The sequence below is a fragment of the Acomys minous genome (genome assembly GCF_964271855.1).
Source record: "Acomys minous genome assembly, chromosome: 7".
Lineage (NCBI taxonomy): Eukaryota > Metazoa > Chordata > Mammalia > Rodentia > Muridae > Acomys > Acomys minous.
Window position 1 is genome coordinate 94,900,420 of NC_140488.1, and position 21,900 is coordinate 94,922,319.

At 42.6% G+C, this 21,900-nt stretch overlaps 1 protein-coding gene across 6 annotated transcripts in view; it reads left to right on the forward strand.

Moving 5' to 3' along the window:
- CTPS2 (CTP synthase 2) overlaps nt 1-21,900 on the forward strand; it is a 123,835-nt gene that overhangs the window by 26,415 nt on the left and 75,520 nt on the right. For all 6 annotated transcript variants that reach the window (XM_084790179.1, XM_084790182.1, XM_084790177.1 and 3 more), the window contains exons 9-13: nt 2,036-2,168; nt 5,926-6,014; nt 7,813-7,907; nt 11,962-12,024; nt 12,116-12,159. In XM_084790179.1, the coding sequence (XP_084646305.1) occupies nt 2,036-2,168; nt 5,926-6,014; nt 7,813-7,907; nt 11,962-12,024; nt 12,116-12,159 (424 nt within the window). The remainder of the gene's footprint in view (nt 1-2,035; nt 2,169-5,925; nt 6,015-7,812; nt 7,908-11,961; nt 12,025-12,115; nt 12,160-21,900) is intronic.

The window sequence follows — 21,900 nt, forward strand, 5'->3', positions numbered from 1 at the left end:
AACTAAGCAGAGAGCTAAAGATTTGACAGCCTTTTCTCAGATCCTTTATTTATTGCCCTTCCTTGGAAGTCTTACCTTTCCTATTATTTTTAGTCTCTTAGTTTTTCTTTTTTCTCTCCACCCAGCCTAGTTTTTGGTTTTGTGTTTTGAATTCTATTTATTTATTTATTTATAGGCAGTGTTTCACTGTGTTGCTCTGACTAGCCTGGAACTTGCTATGTGGACCAGAGAGGCCTCAAACTCACAGAGACCCCTGCCTGCCTCTGCCTCCTGCGTGTTATCACATCTATCTTAGTTTTTATTTTTGAGGTGTGATCTCATGTATCCCAGGCTGTCCTTGAACTCACTGTACAGGTGTGATCTTGAACTTCTCTGATCATCCTGTCTTCACCTCCTGAGATCTAGGACTGATGACAGGTGTGTTGTCACCATGCCCATTTTTACTTGGTGCTGAGGAGCAGCAAACTAAGGGCTTCTACCATGCAAGGCAAGCACTCTACCAACTGAGTGGTATCCTGGCACCCAGGCTGGTTTTGTTTTTGCATGTATATATATATATAGTTTTGCATGTGTGTGGGCATGTATGCATGTGTGTACATGCATGTGGAGTTCTAAGATTGACATCAGGTATCATCCTCAATATCGCCACCCTGTATATTGACACTGGTCTCTTGCCAATTCTGGAGCTTGCCTGGCTAGCTAGCCTGTCCTGGGGAACTCACTTCTACCTGTCTTGCCCTAGGTTTACAGCCGGGTCACTACACCCACCTTGCATTTTCATGAGTTCTCAGGACTGCAAGTGTTTCATCCACTAACTTACATCCCCACCTCTTAGTCTGTGTTTGATACTGTTTCTTGCCTGCACTGCAGATGGAGATGTGAAAGGGGGCTACCTCCTTATGGTAACATTTTGCCTCATTTGGAGCAAGAACTTCCTTCAAAGCTCTACAACATTGTCTATATCCCTAATATATGATCACCATATTTTTCATGTTCTTGGAACAGATTTCCTGACAAAAAGCAACACTATAATTGTGACATGTGATTGAGTGTCTTTTGTAGAATGGAATTTTCCATTAAAATGATCTAAATGGCTTGTAATATTTTAAATAGTTCTCTTAACACTATTCTTCAGACATGTCACAAATAACCAGACTTTAGTAGGCCAGCTGGGAATGTGACAGTTTTAAATGTAGACAACTTTGAATGCATTTTCTTACACAATGTCACCTTACAAACCTACCAGAATGTTTTCTGTTGACAAGTACATTGCCATATTCTTACATAATGCCACCTTATAAGCTAATTTAAAAACAGCTCAGAGTTTATGAGACAGCTTTTTAATTTTTTTGTTTTGATACTTTGAAGTTTTTCTCTGATAAACTCTTGGGATTTATATTTGCACTTGCTAATGTAAGCCAATATTGAGGATTCTTATGGCTTCTAAACAAACTTTGTTTCTTATTTTGTGTGCACGCATGCATATACATTTGGACCACTGTGTACATGTGGAGACAGAGGACAGATTCTGAGGCGTCTCCTGTCTCCACCTCCTATCTCCTCATGAGACTCTTGGGGTTACAGGTGTGTGTCACCATGCCTAGCTTTTTATATGGTTTCTGGAGATAAGAATTCAGGTACTCATCCTTATGTGTTAAGTGCTTCACAAACTGAGCCATCTCCCCAGATCTTCTTGTACTTTTTGAAATATTTTTTTTTTCGAGACAGGGTTTCTCTGTGTTAGCTTTGGCTGTTCTAGACTCTCTCTGTAGACCGTGGCCTTGAACTCACAAAGATCCACCTGCCTCTGCCTCCCAAGTGCTGGGATTAAAGGCGTGCGCCACCACGTCTGGCTTGCAATCCCTTTGATGACCAGATTTTGGCATGTTGAGGGAGAGATTGGCGTCAAGTACACTGAGTGTCTTCTCTGTGCCTACGGTTCTGAAAAGTACCTTGGAATAAGAGCAGTGGCTACATTGTTGCTTGTGGTATTTCATAGTGTACATATGGACTTTGAACTTGTTTTCCCTCTCAGGTATGAAAGATTGCAGAAAATATGCTCCATAGCCCTGGTTGGTAAATATACCAAACTCAGAGACTGCTATGCCTCTGTGTTCAAAGCGCTAGAGCACTCAGCCTTGGCCATCAACCACAAGTTGAAGCTGATGGTGAGTCCCAGCCTGCTCTTCCCACTATTTCTTTCTTTTATTTCTACTTACGTGTATGTGTATCTGTGTCTCTGTGTGGGTATGTACATGTGAGTGTGAGTGCACAAGGGAGGCCAGAAGCATCAGCTCTCCCGGGAATTGGAGATACAGATGGTTGTGAGCCACTTGACATGAGGGCTAGGAACCCAGCATTAGGTGCTTTCAACTGCTAAACCATATCTCTGGCCCTCTTCTAGTCTTTTTTATTTTTATTTTTTGGTTTTTTGAGACAGGGTTTCTCTGTGTAGCCTTGGATGTCCTGGACTCACTTTGTAGACCAGGCTGGCCTCGAACTCACAGTGCTCCACCTGCCTCTGCCTCCTGAGTGCTGGGATTAAAGGCATGTGCCACCATGCTGGGCCCCTCTTCTAGTCTTAAGAGGCCAGTTGGGCTGGGTTGGGTTGTGGCTCAGTGCTGGAGTGCTCACTTAGCATGACCAAGGCCCTGAGTTCCATTCCCTGCATTGCTTATATTGGTGGCTTGCTTACAGTTTCAGAGGGTTGGTTCATTATCATCTCCAGCTTGGTGCTGGAGAAGTAGCTGAGAGCTCACATCTTATTCATAAGTTGCAGGCAGAGACAAGGACAGTGGGCCTGGTGTGGGCTTTTCAAATCTCATCCCCACCCCCATGATACACCTCCTCCAATAAGACCACACCTCTTAGCCTTCTTAAATAGTTCCATTAACTAGGGACCAAGCATTCAGGCATATGAGCCTATGGAGGCCGTTCTCCTTCAAACTACCATAGTTGGAGATGTGACTTAGTTCTGGAGTGCTGCTTAGCATGATCAAGGCTCTGAGTTCCATCCTCAGCACCACAAAACAAATAGACACAATTTAGACATTCCCAAAGAGGCAGATTGTGATGAAGGGCTCTTTAGTCCAACTGCTATATGGAAAGTTGATCAGGAGGACTGACAGGGCTCAACATACAGTCCTAGCCACATGTAAGATTTATGATAGCCAAAGAACACAAAGGAAAATTGACAACTGGAAGAGTGCTATGGGATGGAGTCTGGGGAAAGGAAAGTGCAAGCTTCCCAGAGGCCTTCCCAACATGGAGTCTCATGGATTCAGCTGGAAGTCCTCCAGTGATGATGACCTGTGATAACATGTGTAAAGTGCTCTCTACTAGGAAGCTTTGTGAGATTCAGTGCCTAGGTCATTTCTTTTCCTTCTCTCCCTCTTCTTCTCCCCTTACACATTGTGGTACTATGATTGAACCTAGGACCACACGTATTAGGCAAATATTGTATCACTAAGCTATATTTCTAACCATGCTTTAGTTTTATATTTTGATATAGAGCTTTTCCAAGTTGACCAGGCTGGCCTTGAATTCACTCTGTACCCTATAACATCCTCTAGGAAGAGTGAGTTCTCTCAAGAAGGCTTCCTAGCTACCATTAACAGCTTGTAATTCTCAGGGAGGGTTATGGCCTTGAGACAGGGTCTTGGAATTCTGGCTGCCCTGAAACTCCCTATGTAGATCCAATATGTAGACCTCTAATTTGCAGTATCCTTCTGTCTCTCTGCTTCTTGGGTTCTGGCACCATAAGCATGGACTGCCACACTTCACATTTCTCTCTTAGTTTTTAAAATGTTTTTGGAAGCTGGACATGGTGGTGCATGCCTTTAATCCTAGCACTTGGGAGGCAGAGGCAGGCAGATCTCTGTGAGTTCAAGGCCAGCTTGGTCTACAAAGTGAGTCCAGGAGAGCCAGGGCTGTTAACAGAGAAAACCCTGCCTCAACACCCCTCCTCCCAAAAAAACCCAAAAATGTTTTTGGAAGCTGGACATAATGGCGCACACCTTTAACCCAGCACTTGGGAGGCAGAGGCAGGTGGATCTCTGTGAGTTTGAGGCCAGCCTGGTCTACAGAGTGAATTCCAGGACAGTCAAGGCTACACAGAGCAACCCTGTCTTGAAAAAACAAAACGAAATGTTTATGGGTACTGGATGTTGAACTCAGGACCTTGCGAAGGCTTTGCCACTAAGTTGTACCCTTAGTCCCTATCCTTGTCACAGACATGAGGAGAAGCCATAGAGGCTTTGTCTGACAAAGTTCCAGAGACCTCTGACGGCCCAGCATGGTCTCTAGACATCCAGAGCAGCTGGTGAGGCTTTGCTTGACAAAGTTCCAAAGATCTCCAGCTGATCACCACTGCCCCTAAATGTTATGTAATATCCAGGTATAATGTTGTCTAAAAATCCGCCTTTTTCTCCTAAAACTGTCTTTTTCTCTTTATTTCTCAGCCCTAAGGAAATTCATACCGGGAAAACATTTTCTCACAGAGTGTTGAAAAGCTTGAGACAATGATAGAGTTTTTCCACTCTGACTGTGAGCACCCAAGCAGAAACTGCATGAAAGTTTAGACCTAGACATAACAGTACCTGAGTAGATGCTGTTACCTGTAGAAACATTTCTTTAGAATCTGCTTTGAGAGCACTAGAAGGTGGAGTGTCATGCTTTCCAGATATTTTACAATGGAGGACCCCTTGGCAGTTAGCCTAGGATTGGATAGCTTACCTGTTGGGCCTGGGAGTAAGTCAAGGTTTTTTTTGTTTTTGTTTTTGTTTCCTTCTTTCTTCTTTTAAGAGAACCTTTAGCTCAAGCTATGTTGCTATGACAATCATGTAAACACAGTGGCTGTAGTCCAGGGAAATTTATGAGTAAACTTTCCCAAGTATTGTTTAAGGAATAATAATCAGGTTATGCTGACCATTGCTTGGAAATGGATTGGTTTTTGCTGTATGCTTTATCGTAGGTTATACAGAACTGTTTGTATTTCTTTGCTAGATGGTTCCTTTGCTTTGTTGATTCTTTTTTTTTTTTTTTTTTTTTTGGTGGGGAGGAGTTTTGAGATAGGGTTTCTCTTTGTAGCCTTGACTGTCCTGCATTGCTTTGTAGACCAGGCTGGCCTTGAACTCACAAAGATCCACCTGCCTCTGCCTCCTGAGTGCTGGGATTAAAGGCGTGTATCACCACCACCACTACCACCACCACCACCCCAGGCTGCTTTGTTGATTCTTGAATGCCCTATTGATTGTAAAAGATGAGTAAAATCATGATGTAATCTGTAATGAAAAAAATTGAACTTCATTTTAATAAAATACTGGGGTTGGCCCAAGGAGAATGGCGAGAAAGTAACAGACACAAGAGAGTAAGCTAGCATGAGACGGAACAGCACGAGAGATAGCTAGATGGGGAAGCAAGCAAGAAGAGAGACAGAAAAGTAAGAGAACAGCAAGGAGTCAGACAGCATGCAGGACAGAGAGACAGAGACACAGAAAATAAAGTTCTCCTGGCCTTTGAGACCTTCAGCTTGTATTACATATGCTAAGCCCCTGAGTATTTCTTTTTCCTCTGTTCCTTAACCTCTCCTCTACAACTAGCTAGTTAGTCAGCCAAAGGTTGGTGTCCCTTAACCAGCTATTCACTACCTGCTCAATTCTCCCTACCATGGATCCACCTCTCTTCTCTCTACTGTTCCTGGAGCTGGTCTGTGGGAGCAGCATACCCTAATTACTTCATTTTTATCTTTATTAACTTTGTATTTTTCTCTCTTTCATTTCCCTGTAAGCTCTACTAGCCCTCAATTATTGCATGACTGTGTTGGATAGCTGTAGTATTCTTGAGTGTTTTATTTTCTTAAATGTTCCTTTAGCCTGCTGGGTTTTTGATGATGATGTTTTGTTTTGTTTCGGTTTGGTTTTGTAGTACATAGACTCCATCGACCTGGAGCCAGTCACCAAAGCTGAAGATCCTGTGAAATTCCATGAAGCTTGGCAGAAGCTGTGCCTGGCTGAGTGAGTACAAGGCCTGTCCACACGAGGAGGATAATGTCGTTGTGCTTCCTCTATAATTAGTGCATTGTTCCAGTGGCTAGATTTTGTACATTTGGAATAGTTAGTCTTTACAGGTGGTTGTGCAGCATTCATGCCACATTGTATTCATGTGTGGGGGCAGCATTAGAAGGAAAGAGTGTTGGTTTTACTGCAGGATGCAGTGGTGACTATTACACATAGAAATGTAAGTACAAGCAGGACCTTTCTCTGATTTTCTTTTCTTTTCCGTGTGTTTTCTCACCTATTTTTATTGTTATAATTAATTGTTGAAATAGGGTCTTGTGAGCCCAGGCTGGCCTGGAAATTGTGTAGCTTAGGATGACTTTGAACTCCCGATTATCCTGTCTCCACCTCCTAAGTGTATCCCCAGCCCTTTCCCATGCTTTAGTTCTCCTCTTCCCCTTCTCTCTTCTTTCCATAAGTGTTTGAGAGAAGCCTGGGGCAGCACTGGATCTTGAGGACCCCATGACCTTCCTGGTTTTCGCCTTGAACTTTTGAGTCCTTGTTCTAGCCCGAACATTTTCATTTACCTTTAACTTAATCGGGAGTTGCAATCTTAGACTTTTTTTCCCCCGCTTTAACTCTTTCTGATGATGTAAGAGAGCGGAAAGTTTTTTATATGGTAGTTAGGAAAGAACTTCAACCCAGGTAGGTGTGATGGTACATACCTGTCGTCCCAGTGCTTGGGAGGTTGAGATAGGAGGATTCAGAGTTCAAGGCCAGCCTTGGCTATAGAGTGAGTTTGGAGCTGGTCTGCACTCCATGAGACTCTGTCTCAAAAAATTAACAACAACAAGAGGACTTTAACCATCTATCCATTTTATGTTTCCCTCTCTCCCTTCACATTAGGCAAGGACTCTACTACTAAGTTATAGCATCCCCCAATAGAATTATTTCATTTTATATTCTTTTATTTGTTTGTTTTTGTCTTTTGAGACAGATGTCATTGTATAGTCCAGGCTGGCCTGGAAGTCTGAATCCTCCTGCCTCAGCCTCTGGAATGCTGGGATTACAAGCGTGTATCATTCCACACAGGTCTCAGTGTAGTCTTTGGTCTGGGTTTTGATTTACTGGTGTAGAATCTTGTTGCTTAACCATAGTCATCTAGCAACTTCGACTGCTAGAACTTATAGCAATCCTCCTATCTTTATCTTCTGAGTGTGGGGTTAATAGACATGAACTACCATAACTGGCTCTCAGTGCATTTTTTTTATTGAGTTGAATTTTTCAATTGCCATACTCAGAAGCTGCGAAGACCTTTCAGAAAATATATATTAGAGGCACTTGTGAGAAATTGTCATAAGTCTCTAGAAGGTTAAGCTTCAAAGGTGTTTAATTATGAAATCTATTCTAAAAATAGACCTCAGGCATTCGTTAGTGATTGTCCCAAGCGTTGAGTTTGGGAACATTGAATATAATGGATGAAAACACAAGTTTTAAAAATAAAAGTAGTAGTGTGGGCTGGTGAGATGGATTTGTAGGTGAAAGTTCTTGCTGCCAAGCCTGACAACTTGAGTTCAACTCCTAGCACGCACACAGCAGAAAGGGAGAACCAATTGTCACAAGATGTTCTCTGACTTTCACATACTCACTGTGGTATGCATTTCTCTATATACACAGGCACACCTGGACCCACAGATAGATACACACACACACACACACACACACACACACACACACACACACACACACACTAATTAAGTAAAAATATTTAAAAATGGTGGATGTCAACTTTACTTTCATTTTGTATTGATTTCAGTGGTATTCTTGTGCCTGGAGGCTTTGGAATCCGAGGAACACTGGGAAAACTCCAGGCAATTTCTTGGGCAAGGACAAAGAAGATTCCATTTCTGGGTAAAAACTTTTTTTTTATTGCTTCTATGAGTTTTAAGTTTTTTTTTTTCAGTGCTTGGAGCTGAACCTAGGAATTTAAGGGTACATGTAAGGCAACTTAATAGGTAACATGTAGTAAAGTTTGTTCTTGTGAAGGTGTGAACTCAGTTTTGAAAATCAGACACCAAATCATTTCATTTTCTACAGGGCTTATCAAACTGAAAGTGGCTCCTAGCTTGCTTTTGTAAATAAAGTTTTATTGTAACACAGCCACCCAATTTGTTTTGTATATTGCTCATGGCTGCAGAGTTGAAGAAGATCCAATTTATTACTTAGTTTATAAAAAAAAACATTTGTTGGGGGCTGGAGAGATGGCTTAGAGGTTAAGAGCACTGGCTGTTCTTCCAAAAGTCCTGAGTTTAATTCCCAGCACTCACATGGTGGCTCACAATTATCTATAATGAGATCTGGTGCCCTCTTCTGGCCTGCAGGCATACTGTAAACATGATAAATAAATCTTTTTTAAAAAGCAAAACCAAACCAAACCAAACCAACAACAGCAAAACCACACTTGTCTCTGAGTAACAAAAAGCTGGAAGAAGTTTGTCTCTGTTTTCTTCTTACTAGTCCTCTTAGCATTTCCAGCAAAAAGCCATTCAACAGAACTCTGTAATAACCTTTCTGTTTGAAAAAGAAGTGCTTAAGCCAAGTGTGGTGGTACATGCCTTAGTCAGAGTTCTGGAGGCAGAGGCAAATGGCTCTCTGAGTTCAAGGCTAGCCTGGTCTACAGAGTGAGTTCCAGGACAGCCAGGGCTATACAGAGAAACCCTGTCTCAAACAAACAAACAAACAAACAAGCAAGCAAGCAGACTAACAAAGAGAGATGGGGTCTTACTGTCTTATTGTGTTGTTTAGGCTGACTTTGAGCTTCTTGGTTCAAGCTCTCCTGCTTTAGCACCCCAAATACTGGGACTACACGGCAGATCTTTTGAATGCTCTTGCTTAAGTTGCAAAGCCTAGTTTCTGTAATAGTAAGGCCAGATGACACAGGACCTGGAAGAGCTAAAGGCAGCTCTGCTGCTGGAGATTCAGATGGGGAGGGCATGGAAGCCCAGTCTCCTAATTATTCTGGGGGGCTTATGAGCTTATTTGTTATCTTTTATTATCTGAAGAATGTTAGACATTAGTTTTTTCTATAACCCGCTCTTTCCTGGATACTCCAGACTCTCAGAACTCCTTTTCCAAAGGAAATCCAGGATATCTGTTTTGTTTTTACCCTGATGTAAGTTCATTTAGGCCATTGTTAGTTTTTTTAAAAAGATGTTAAAGATGGGGTGTTCAGGCTGGGGAGATGGCTCAGTGGGTACCAGACATCCTGATTTGATCCTTGACACCTACGTTAAAAGCTAGGAATGACTGCACATGCCTGTAACCTTAACACTGTGTGTGAGGGGGTGGGACACATGAGGATTGCTGGAGGTTGACTGAGAGGCCCTGTATCAAGGGACTAAGATAGAGATGACAATGCAGGACACCCGACTTATGCCTCTGGCCGCTGCACTTGGGCATGCACCATCACCTCACAATTGCATATGTATCAGGTACACTCACAGATAAAAAGGGGCATGTGTTGTGTGTTAGTTACTTTTCCATTGCTGTGATAAAACGAGGCAGTTTATAGAAGGAAGGGGTTTTGCGGGGGGCTTACAGTTCCAGAGGCATAGGAAAGAGTCCATGACCATCATGGCGGGGAGCATGGCAGCAAGCAGACAGGCAGGCATGGCACTTGGAGCAGCAGCTGAGAGCTTATATCTTGATCTGCGAGCAGGAAGCATAGAGAGCCAATTCAAAATAGCAAGAGTCTTTTGCTACCTCAGAGCCTGCCTGCAGCAACACTCCTTCCAGCAGGGCCCACCTTCTAGTCAATTCCTCAAGCAGCCTCCAACTGGAGACCAAATATTTAAACGTAGGAGCCTCTGGGGGCCGCTCTCAAGCAAACCATCCCAGGGTATTTTCATACAAGGTGTTTTATGTAGCTCTGGCTGACCACAAAGTTGCTATAGAGCCAAAGATGACCTTGAACTCGCTTGGTTAAAGCTCCTGATGTGCTTTTCGTTGTGCAAAAAGTTGTTCTCTTGTCTTGTCTTGTCTGTCTGTCTGTCTGTCTGTCTGTCTCTCTCTTTCTTCCTCCCTCACTCTCTCCCTCCTCCTCCCTCGTATAATCTTTATTAGTTTTAATTTTTGTAAAGTTAAAGGTTTAATAAAGACAAAATAACCAATGAGTGCCCTTTTTTGTTTTACCTGCATATGTCTGTGGACCACCTGGGTGCCTGGTGGTGTCTGAAGTCAGAAGAAGGCACCTAATTTCTAGAACTGGAGTTGTAGAGAGTTGCTAGCTGCCACGTGGGTGCTGGAAACCAAAATTGGCTCTTCTGCGAGAGTAACAAGTACTCTTAACTGTGGTGCCATCTCTCCAGCCTCAAGTGCTCTGTTCTATATACAGTGCAAGTTATATCTGGTCTGTCAGTGTATAGTATATATGTAAAATGGATAGTGAAATTCTTTTTACATTTCTACTGTTTTTTTTTTTTGTGGTTTGTTTGGTTGGTTTTGGTTTTTTTCAGACAGGGTTTCTCTGTGTAGCCATGGCTGTTCTGGAACTTGCTCTGTAGATCAGGCTGGCCTTGAACTCACAGAGATCTGCTTGACCCTTTCTCCCAAGTGCTGGGATTAAAGAGATGCACCACCATCACCCGGCCATTTATGCTGTCTTAGTCTATCCTCTCAAGCTTTTGTTTATGTGTATAGTGTATGTTGAACATGTTTTTTCTCATATCTCCATCCTCAAGTGAGCCTTACATTTTTTTTATGTAGCTGACACTTGCTTTGAACTCCTGATCCTCCTGCCTACACCTCCCATGCACTAGGATTACAGGTAGGCACCCCAACTTCACAACATCATGTCTCTTTATGCCCTAGTCATATGGAACTTTCTGAAGTTCTTCGAGCACTCAGCTATTTCCTGTTTATCCCTTTCATCCTGGCATGCTGCTGCATTAATGGCTTCTCCCTTTGTGCCTCCTGGGTCATATGTATATGTCTGTGACAACATCTGGAATGTTTATTGCTGTCTGTTTACAGGAGGGAGTTTGTGGGCTGCAGTGAATGTGGAGATAGGTTCAAAAGCATCTGTATAGCAACAGGCCTGCAGTAACCCAGGCCTTTGTCTTCTGCTCATCTTTTTTTTTTTTTCAGATTTATTTTTTACTTTATGTGCCTGGGCATTTTGCCTGTATGTGTGTCTGTTCACCACATGCATGCAACATCCTTGGAGGCCAAAAGAGGGCATTGGCTTTTTTGGAACTGGAGTTATAGACATTTGTGAGCTGCCATGTTGGTGCTGATAACCTGGCTCCTCTGCAATAGTAACAAGTGTGCTTGACTTGGGAGCCACTTCTCTAGCCCGCGTCTGCCTTTCTTGAGCACCTGCTCAGTTTCATTTTGTGTCTCCTTCCCTGCTTTCTGACATGCATCTGCCCACAGCATGGGTGCCAGCCCCTGCTGCTGCTTTTACTAGCAGCCCCACCTCCTTAGGTGGTCATGCTCACACTGGCCAACCTCAGGTTACCCTGTGGCCAAGGCCATATTTCTGTTATGAAGTCTCCCCGAGAAGCAGGAGTGTGAAATCCCAGCCCAAGGAGACTTCCTCTTGAGTTGCGGTGTCATTAGATGTGCTTTGAAAGATTCAAGGTCTTTGAAATAGCTCTGCAGCCCACATAGGTGCCTTGGTTCAAGAAAATCTGTGGTAGATGGCCTATCTGTGTTCTCGGAGCTTGCTGTTTCCTCATCTGCCTTCCAGTTGTTTCTTGTTCCCTTCTGGACTTTAGGCTGCTCCTTTAGTTTTAACCCTGTCACTTCCTGCTCTTCCAGGAACTATTCTGGGTGCCAAGGGGATTGCAGGGAACAAAACAGGAAGCCTTCCTCTCTTGAGGTCTACATTCTAAGAGATCACAGGAAACAGTTGAATACAAAGTGTCACTTGATACCAAACATGCACATGTGCTTCTCCTAATAGGAATTTGCCTTGGGATGCAACTGGCAGTGATTGAGTTTGCAAGAAACTGTCTGAACTTGAAAGGTAAGTTCAAGGTTCGCTAAGAACTGTTTATTTAAAAACAAGAATGTGTGGGCAATATTGGTAAATCACTAAACGTCCTCTTTTCCTTTAGATGCTAATTCTACAGAATTTGAGCCAAACACTCCAGTTCCACTGGTAAGTGGCTTGTTGATCTTTCTGGGTCCAATTATTGTCATTGTGTTTCAGTTCTTGCTTAAATCCCTGAGGGGTAATTATTGTTTTCTCCTGACAGTGCAAGAACTTTACAAATTATATACAAACTTGTTATTACCTCTTGTTTTTGCTTCAAACCGCTTTGTTCTCACTAGTCTTTCTTACCAGCTGTGCCTTGAAGAAACACAACCCAGCCTGATTTGTCTTTGTAACAGCTTTCCAGCTTAATGTTTAGGAAAGGGTTAAATTGACTGTGACAACAATTTATAACACCTAATATAAATAAATGAGCTGTCCCATCTCTAGACTTGTCCCCAGTCTGCCTATTTTCCATATGGGTGGCCATCTATCTTTCTAAAACAAAAGTGACAACCATTGTGCTGCTGTTCCTCATCTGCCAGTTCCTTTCCTCTAACGTAGTCATAGAGCTAGAGAGATGGCTCAGTGGCTAAGAGTGCTCACTACTTTTCCAGATGATCCGAGTTTGGTTCCCAGTGCCCACATTAGGCATCTCTTAGCCACCTATATGTGACACTTTCTTCTGGCCTTTGTCAGCACCCATGTATGTGTGCACACAAATTTAAAAAAATAGTTGTGTTTTGTTGCTTGGAGACAGGATCTCACTATGTAGCGCTAGTTGGCTTGGAACTCGATATGTAGACTGTCTGGCCTTGAACTCACAGATCCGCCTGCCTCTGTCTCTCAAATGCTGTTATTAAAGGCAGGCACCCACCACACCTGAAAGTCAGGATACTTTGCTGGGCCCTGAAGGCTTTCCCATTTCATCATATGTTGCTTCATTTAGTTGTCCTATGTCATTCGAATTTCTCCCACACTTAGGCTTTCCAATTTGGACAATCTGAAGTAGTATTTTTCAGTTTTTCTATGAATATGCCCTATACCTTAGCTGTCCCTCTTATGATCTTCCCCCTGGAATCTCAACAATGCCAATGAGGAATTGAAACAGTTGTTCTAGGAAGGCTTTATTTCTGTGTCCTTGCTTTCTTGCCATACCCATTAACAGAGCTTGCCTTTCAGGCTTGTCATTGGCCTTTGGCTTGCCCGGTCACCAATCAGCTGTCTGTGTACATCCAGCTACATTCTTGCTGCTGAACATCCCTATCTGATACCTGAGGCCTTCATATAGTGGTTATACTCTTCTTGGTTGTTTCTTTTTTTAAAGATTTATTTATTTATTATTATGTATACAGTGCTCTGCCCGCACATACACTGCAGGCCAGAAGAGGGCATCAGATTGCGTTATAGATGTTATGAGCCACCATGCGGATGCTGGGAATTGAACTCCGGACCTCTGGAGAAGCAGTCAGTGCCCTTAACCTCTGAGCCATCTTTCCATCCCCCTCTTGGTTGCTTTTTAAATTTTACTTATTTGTGTCCGTGCATGCATTCACAAGTGTTGCTTTTCTTCTGGGTGTCTGGGGAACAAACTCAAGTTATTAGGCTTGTGTGGCAGGCATTTTTAATCCCCTGAGCCACCTCATAGGGCCTTGTTTTATTTTAGATGTGGTCTCACCATATCTTAGGCTTACTAGAACTCACCATGTAGCTCAGACTGGCCAAAACTCACGGAGATCCTCTAACCATAGCTTCTTAAGTTGGGACTCACAAGTAGGAGCTGACATTTCTGTGTGGTTTTTTTTAAGAATCATATTTTATTTTGCTTGTGTGTGCTTGCACATATGCGTAGGTGCTTGTGCCATAGCATGAGTGTGGAAGTCACAGGACAATTTGCAGGAACTGGTTCTTCTACTATGTTGGTCCCAGTGATCAAACTCAGGCTTGGGGCCAGTACATTTACCTGCAGAGTCATCTTGCTGCTCCTGATTGTGTTGTTCTTAACATCCTACAGATTTTGGACATTTAAAGTACCTAGTTCAGTGTGCTTTTGCATTTTTACAGATCTGTTTCACTATCATGTCAGTCAATGTTGGATTACTTCATTACTTAAAAGACGATCCCTGAGGCTTGGGATGTAGCTCAGTTGGTAGAGTGTTTATTGACTATATACAAAACCCCGAGTTCCATCCCCAGCACTGTATAACTCGGGCATGGCTGGGAATGTCTGTAATCCCAGCACTCAGAGAAAGGAGAAAGAGGCAGGAAGGTCAGAAATTCAAGGTCATGCTCAGATATATGTACGGTTAGAGCAAAGCCAACCTGAATTACATGAGACTCTGTCTCAAGAAATAAAAAGGAAAGCCTATACACCCTATGCCCTTTCTATACAACTGTTGGTCAACTTTCTGTCTCCAGATTTGCCTACTGTAGTCAATTTGTATACATAGAATTCTCTACTAAGTGGCCCTTTGTGATTGTCTTTTTTCATTTGACATAAGGTTCTCTCTCTCTCTCTCTCTCTCTCTCTCTCTCTCTCTCCCCCTTCCTCCCTCCCTCCCTCCCTCCTTCCTTCCCTTTTTCTCTTCCTCCCTCCTTTTTTTTTTTTGTTTTGGGTTTTTGAGACAGGGTTCTCTGTGTAGCCTTGGCTGTCCTGCACTCACTTTGTAGACCAGGTGGCCTTGAATTCACAGAGACCTGCCTACCTCTGCCTCCCAAATGCTAGGATTATAGGAGCTCGCCACCATACCTGGCAACATGAGCTTTTTTTTTAATCCATTCATCCATTGATGGACATCTGGGTTGTTCCTACTTTTTCTCTATTTCTAATAACATTTCCGTGAACATTCGTGAATGAGTTTTTGTATGGGCATGTTTTCAGTTCACCTAGGAGTGGAATTCCTGGGTCATGTGATAACTATGCTTAGTCTAGTGAAGATCCACCGTACTGTTTGCCAAAGGAGCAACACCATTCACAACAACATTCTGCTTTCCCACCAGCAGTTTCTGCATTCTCTGGAGCACTTGTTGTGGTTTGTGTCTGTCTTCATAGCCATCCTAGTAGAAGTGAAGTGGCATCTCTTTTGGGCTTTGATTTGCATGATTGAGGATGTTGAGTATCTTTCATTTACATAATGGCTACTTCTGTGCCTTCTTTGGAAAAATGTCTACTCACATTCCTGGTCCATTTTACTTGGGTTGTTTGTATTGTTACTGTTCAGTTGTAAGATGATGATGATGATGATGATGATTTATTTTTGTCATATGTGAGGTGCTAGATTAGTCCTGTCATTAATTATGACACTAAAATTTCCTCCATATATTACCAAATATTCCTTGGTGGGAGCTGGACTCAGTGGTGCATGCCTGTAATCCCAGCACTCAGGGAGGCAGAGGCAGGTGGATCTCTGTGGGTTCGAGGCCAGCCTGGTCCACAAAGTAAGTCCAGGACAGCTGAGGCTACACAGAGAAACCCTGTCTTGGAAAAAAAAAAGAATCATTAACTTTGGGTTTGAGCTTGAATAATGATGGCTCAGCAGTTAAGAATGTATACTTTGGGGCTGGAGAGATGGCTCAGCCGTTAAGAGCACTGTCTGTTCTTCTAGAGGTCCTGAGTTCAATTCCCAGCAACCACATGGTGGTTCACAACCATCGATAGTGTGACCCGATGCCCTCTTCTGGCATGTAGGCATACATGCAAATAGAGCACTCATATACATAAAACAAGTAAACAAATCCTTTTTTAAAAAAAAGGAAGAATGTATACTTCAGGCTGAGCATGGTGCCACACCCCTTTAATTCCAACACTTGGGAAGCAGAGGCAGGTGGAGCTCTATGAGTTAAGGCTAGCCTGGTCTACATAGTGAGTTCCAGAACCCTATTTCAAAAAAAAAAATGTGTACTGCTCTTGCCAAGGACCCGAATTTGGATCTCAGCACCCACATTAGGCACCTCACAGCCACCTGTAACTCCAGCTCTAGTTTCTCCAGTGCCTCTGACCTGCATTCATGCACATACCTACACACGTTCACATAATTAAAAATAAAATAACCACTGATGTAGAGGAATCTAGGTCTATACTAGTCACGTTTTCTCATCTCTGTGACTTATTAATACCCTGCTGTAGCAGCTTAAGGGAGGAGTGTTGGGTGATTTGTTTTTAGAATGGAAACAGGGGTCTCATGTAACCTAGGGTGACCTTGGACTTCTGATTCTTTTGCTGTTACCTCCCAAATGCTGGGATTCCAGGTATGTCTCTTCACTTGGGTTTATGTAGTGTTGGGGATGGAACCTCAGGGCTTTATGGATGCTAGGGAAAGCACTCAACCAACTTAGGTACCTCCTGAGCTTGAATGGTTTAATTTGCCTCACAGTTTGAGGACGTATGGCCCATCCTAGAGAAGACACGGTCATGGGCCTGCCTCCTGTCTGTGTCGGTGGGAGCACGAGGTGGTTTGCCTTATGCTGTAGGTAAATGCCAACAAGTGCAAAGCAGGGCTGGCCTGTTACCCTCATCCCATTCTAAATAGGCCAACATCTATCTGCCAACTAAGCTTGTTGTCTAAAAGGTTCCTCAGTTTTCCTAAATAGCACTATAGCTGGGCATCAAGTGTGTGAACATATGACCCTCTGGGGGTGCATTTGATACTTGAACCATAACACTTCTTCATCTTCTCCTCTTCCTTCATAGCAACTATTTGTTCCTTTTTTCTTGGTTCATTCCATTTAGAAATGGCATTTTATTTGAGTGCGTGCATGCATGTGTGCTTGTGTGCATGTGTGCTTGTGTGCGTGCGTGTGTCCAGGTGCATGTTCCACAGTGTGTGTAGAGACAACTTTTGTGGGATTTGGTTCTCTCCTTCCACCATATAGGTCTTATATAGGCCTTGGGGTAGACCTCTGATCATTAGCTTGGTGACAAGTATCCTTAACCACTGGGATAGCTTGTCAGCCCCATCTTTCCACTTTTTAAATATAAATAGGGGCTGGAGAGAGAACTCAGCAGTTAAGAGCACCTGTTCTTGTGGAGGACCTGGGTTCAGTTTCCAGCACTTACATGGCGGCTCATAACCACCTATAAGTCCAGTGCCAGGAGATCTGATGCTCTCCTCTGGCCTTTATGGGCACTACATGCACATGGTACACTTAAATAAATACAGGCAAACCACATACACACAAATGAAAATGAATCTTAAAATTAATTAAAAATATAAGCAAATGTATTTGTCCATCTGTAACTTCTCCCCCTTTTGGATACATCATAGCATATTTTTATCTTTTTTTTTTCTGATTTGCTTTTTTCCACTTGGCATTATATGCTGGAGATGACCCCATGGAAGGATACAGAAATATTCATGCCTTTTTATAGCTGTCAATTCAAGCCATAATGAACTGTCACTTCCCAGCCAGATGGTACTTTTAAGCCGTATGCTCAGAAGACCTCATATCAGCAAAGAGTTCCTTAGGAGGCTTTAATAGAAATGTATTTCCTGAGTAATAGCTGCGGTGGCTCTGCCAGGAAAATGATGGGTTTTCTTTTTCAGGAGCTACCTTGGGATAAGAAGGGATTTCACCAGTAGGTGCCGCTATTTGACAATTTTTGTCGAGGTTAGCTCTTTGCTGACTGCTCCTCCCAACTCTGTATGTGTGTATACATTAAAGAGAGCTTGATAGAAAAGGGAAGTCTATAGAAAAAGGTATAAAAGGAACCTCGTTCGTCTCGTTTTGCTTTACTTCTATTTTATAGAGGCAACTACTTTTATTTTGTGCTTTTGTTATTAGTTCAGGGACAAATGCACGCTGTGTGTGTGTGTGTGTGTGTGTGTGTGTGTGTGTGTGTGTGTGTATGTGTGTGTGTGTGTGTGTGTGTGTATGTGTACACCTATCTATGTATGTGGATTGACATATACTCTTTTGGGGGCAGGCAGTGCAACAAATGGGAACTTAAGACACCGTGTATACTACCTAAGTGTCCTACCACTGGGCCACACCCACAGCCCCTTAGCTAGCATGCTAGAGACACTGTTCCTACCTTGTACCAATCACGTATCATTGTGTAACGATCTTCTACAGCTTGTCTAGCTATGTGCACTATGAGCATGACAGGGTTTGTTGCATCTATGGTATTGTGTTTATAGTCTTATATTTAGGTTGTGCTCTTTATTTTCATAACCTTAAATCATTCTACATTTTGACCTCCACGTACAAATATGTTCTGTACACACACATAAGCACATCTGTGGGATGAATCCATAGAAGGGAAATTGCTAAGTCAGAGGATGTGTGCATTTTACATTTCAATGGCTCCTATACACATAAGTGAGATGAGAACAATAAAACCTAATTGCTATTGAATGTCTTTATGTGCTGAGATCACTTTGCTGGAGAAAAATAGCCTTCAGAGCCAGCAGTTGTGCTGATGGCTGAAAGTCTTATTAAAGAAAAAGACCAAGGGGATGGAATCACAAGGCAGTCAACACCACAATGCCTGAGGAGTGACATTACTTGGACAGATAGCAATTACTTAGTGGGCATGGTCATTCTTGTTCTTCTAGCTAAAGAAAGTAAACATGTTGGAAAACAAGAGATTCCCCCCCCCCCCCGTTTATTTATTTATTTACTTATTTAGTCACTTTACAGCCTGATCCCATCCCCCTTTCTCCTCTTCTCCCAGTCCCACCCTCATGCCCCCCTCCTCCCATTTCCCCCTCCCCAAGGGCTATCAACCCACCCTGGAACCTCAGGTTGCAGCAGGACTAAGCGCATCTGCTTCCACTAAGGCCCAGGTTAGTTGACTCTGTAGGTCTTTTTGTGATGTCTTTGACCCCTACGGCTCTCTCTGTCCTTCCTCCCACTCTTAACAGGGCATTCTTTTAGGATATGTCTGCTGCTAAAATCTGTTTCATTTCATTGGTTGTCATAACCCCCTTTGGCATGCAAGAGAAGTGTTATGGTTGCTTATAAAACCATTGGAGACACTATTATTCAGAACAGGCTCTTAACAGGCGCACATAAAAGGAGAAATAGATTTTTTTCTCTAAGGGCTACAATATATGCTGGGTCCAAGTGTATCAGGAAAGAGAGCAAGAATTTGTTATATTATGCCATTTCTCTGGTTCATCCACAAGACCTAATAGAACACTTTGGAGTGTTGCAGAATACTTCTGGATCTGCAGCAACTCTGGATTCCTTTCTGCTTTAAAGTTGTCTCGGCTGCTTTTAGAGGAGGCTTATCAGGAACATAGCTGACTTATATTTGAACTCTGCATCAGTCTGAGGGACTAGGTATCAGACAGGAAAAAGAGGCTTTAGGTAGATTAATGTAGTTTTCACTTAAATATTTAAGATGGCTGGCTTCCTGATTCTTCTTCTTCTACAAGATAAAACACTTGGTAGTCTTCTGTGAGACTCCCATGTCTCCTGGGAGAGGTTGGGGCTTATATAGTGGGACCCAGTCAGCTTTCTTTTCTTTCTCTGGAGTATCCAATCACCCACTATAGCCCCAAACAGCCAATTCTAGGAAAGAAAGGGAACTACCAACACAAAAGTTTCAGCTCTCAATACAAACTCAGATCCTGGATTCCAGACCCCCCTCTCCCGCTTGAGACTCTGCTTTTCCTGTTTTTGAGTTTTTAAGTCAGTGGAGAAAAAGAATTTCATTATGACGGCATCATTGGAATGATGCCTGTAACCCTAAAACTAAGAAAGCCTAGGCAGGAAGATAGTGAGTTTGAGGCCAGCCTGTGCTGTAGAATGTGTTCTAGGTTAGCCCCATATAGTGAGACCCTGCCTCAAAACAAAGCCAAACAGAACCAGAATAGCCAGGGAGATGGTTTAGCAGGTAAAAGCACTTGTCACCAAGTGTGATAATCTAAGTTTTATTCCCAGAACCCACAAGGTTATGAAAAAACAATGAAAATGTGAATTCACATAAACTATAACACTGTAAATACAGAATGCATGCACTGCCTTTAAAACATACTTGGGCAGCTGGGCATGGTGGTGCATGCTTTTAATCCCAGCACTTGGGAGGCAGAGGCAGGTGGATCTTCCTGAGTTCAAGGCCAGCCTGGTCTACAAAGTGAGTCCAGGATAGCTAGGGCTACACAGAGAAACCCTGTCTCGAAAAACAAAGCAAAGCAAAACAAACAAACAGACAAACAAAAATTTAGGCACTCAGACGGTGGTATTGGTAAGAGAAAGTAGGGAAGGTGCTGGAGAGATGGCTCAGAAGTTGAGTGCTTCCTGCTCTTCTAGAGGACCCATATTTTGTTTTCTGCACCCACATCAGGCATCTCACAACTCCCTGTAACTCCAGCTCTAGGAGATCCGGCTTCCTCTTCTCTCCTCATTGGGCACCTGCACAAAGCATAGATACAGTCACACAGACATACACATTTTAAAAAATTTAAAGAAAAGTGGGATATTTGAAGTCTTTTTCCTTTAAATTATTTTATTATTTTATGTGTATTAGTATCTTGCTTGTGTGTATGTCTGTGCACATATATGCTTGGTGGCCTGGGAGGCTAGAAAGGGGTATTAGATTACCTGAAACTGGAGTTACAGATAATTGTGAGCAGTCATATGGGTGCTGGGAACTGAACCTGGGTTCTCTTCAAGAGCAGCAACTGCTCTTAAGTGCTGAACTACATGTCCAGCCCCAGAGTAAAATTCTACTACTGAACCACTCATGAGATGGCAAGACATATTTTAACAGGATGCAAATGGACATTTGAGATGGTAGTATTTGATAATATTCTGATTTGAGTTCTTTATCATAGTTATGCCTTCATTTATGCCTTTCTGAGCCAGGGAGTTTCAGAGTTAAATTAATTTGACATCTGATTTGTGAAATAGTCACAATTCAAAGCTGATTCCTGTGAAGGGTAATTTATGTTATGCATTAAACATAATGAATGAATTATATTTTTTCTGCCTTTAGCTGAAGCCGTGTTTGAAGTATTTCCTTTGACTTATTTTTCAATAACTTTATGTGGTATGCAAATTAAGAGATAAAAATAAAAGCAAAAACAAAAACTCCAACCAGCCAAACAACAACAAATTTCCCAAAAGACCACATCCCTGTAATTCTAGCCCTTGGGAAGTGGAGACCAGAGGACCAGAAGTTTGGGGCCAGCTTGAGCTGTGTGAGACTCTGTCTCAGACAAACACCCAGCCAATCCACTCCAAAGTAGCCTTTTGGGACGCTTCATTACAGGGTGTTTGATTTGCTTTGAGAACATGTGCCTCCCCTGCCACCACAGAGTCAGTTTTATCATCTCTCCTTCCTCATGATGGACTGGGAGCCAAAAAGAAACCTTTCTTCCTTAAGTTGCTTTTGCCCGGTATGTTGTCACAACGACAAGAAAAGTAACTAATACACTAGTCTCCCGAGTCCCCAGATCGCTTGCAAGTAGAGTTGTGTTGGTAGTTCATTTCTAATGCCCCAAACAGTGTCCCCCAAAGTATCTCCTCCCACAACATTCAGTCATTTCTATTTTTAAAAAATCAAGTGGTTGAAATACCTATTTCCAAGGTATTTGTGATTGAGCTCAAGGCACAAAAGCCTGGCCAGTACATTAGCTTTAAAGCATTCATGGAGTCAGTCATTTATTGTCAACATTATGGATCACTCTTAAAACTCACTAATGGGCACTCACTCCAGATAGCACTGGCTTCTTTCAGACAGCGGACTCTGTAAAGGGGTGCGGGAGGGCAGAGGAAAGGATGTCTTATGCAGTAGCCATCATGACTGAAAGAATTATGGTCCCACCTTATTTTTGAAAGAACATACAAAGTTGTATGTATTCAAGATGTACAAAGTGAGTTTTGGTGTATATATACATTATGAAGTGATTACTAAAATCA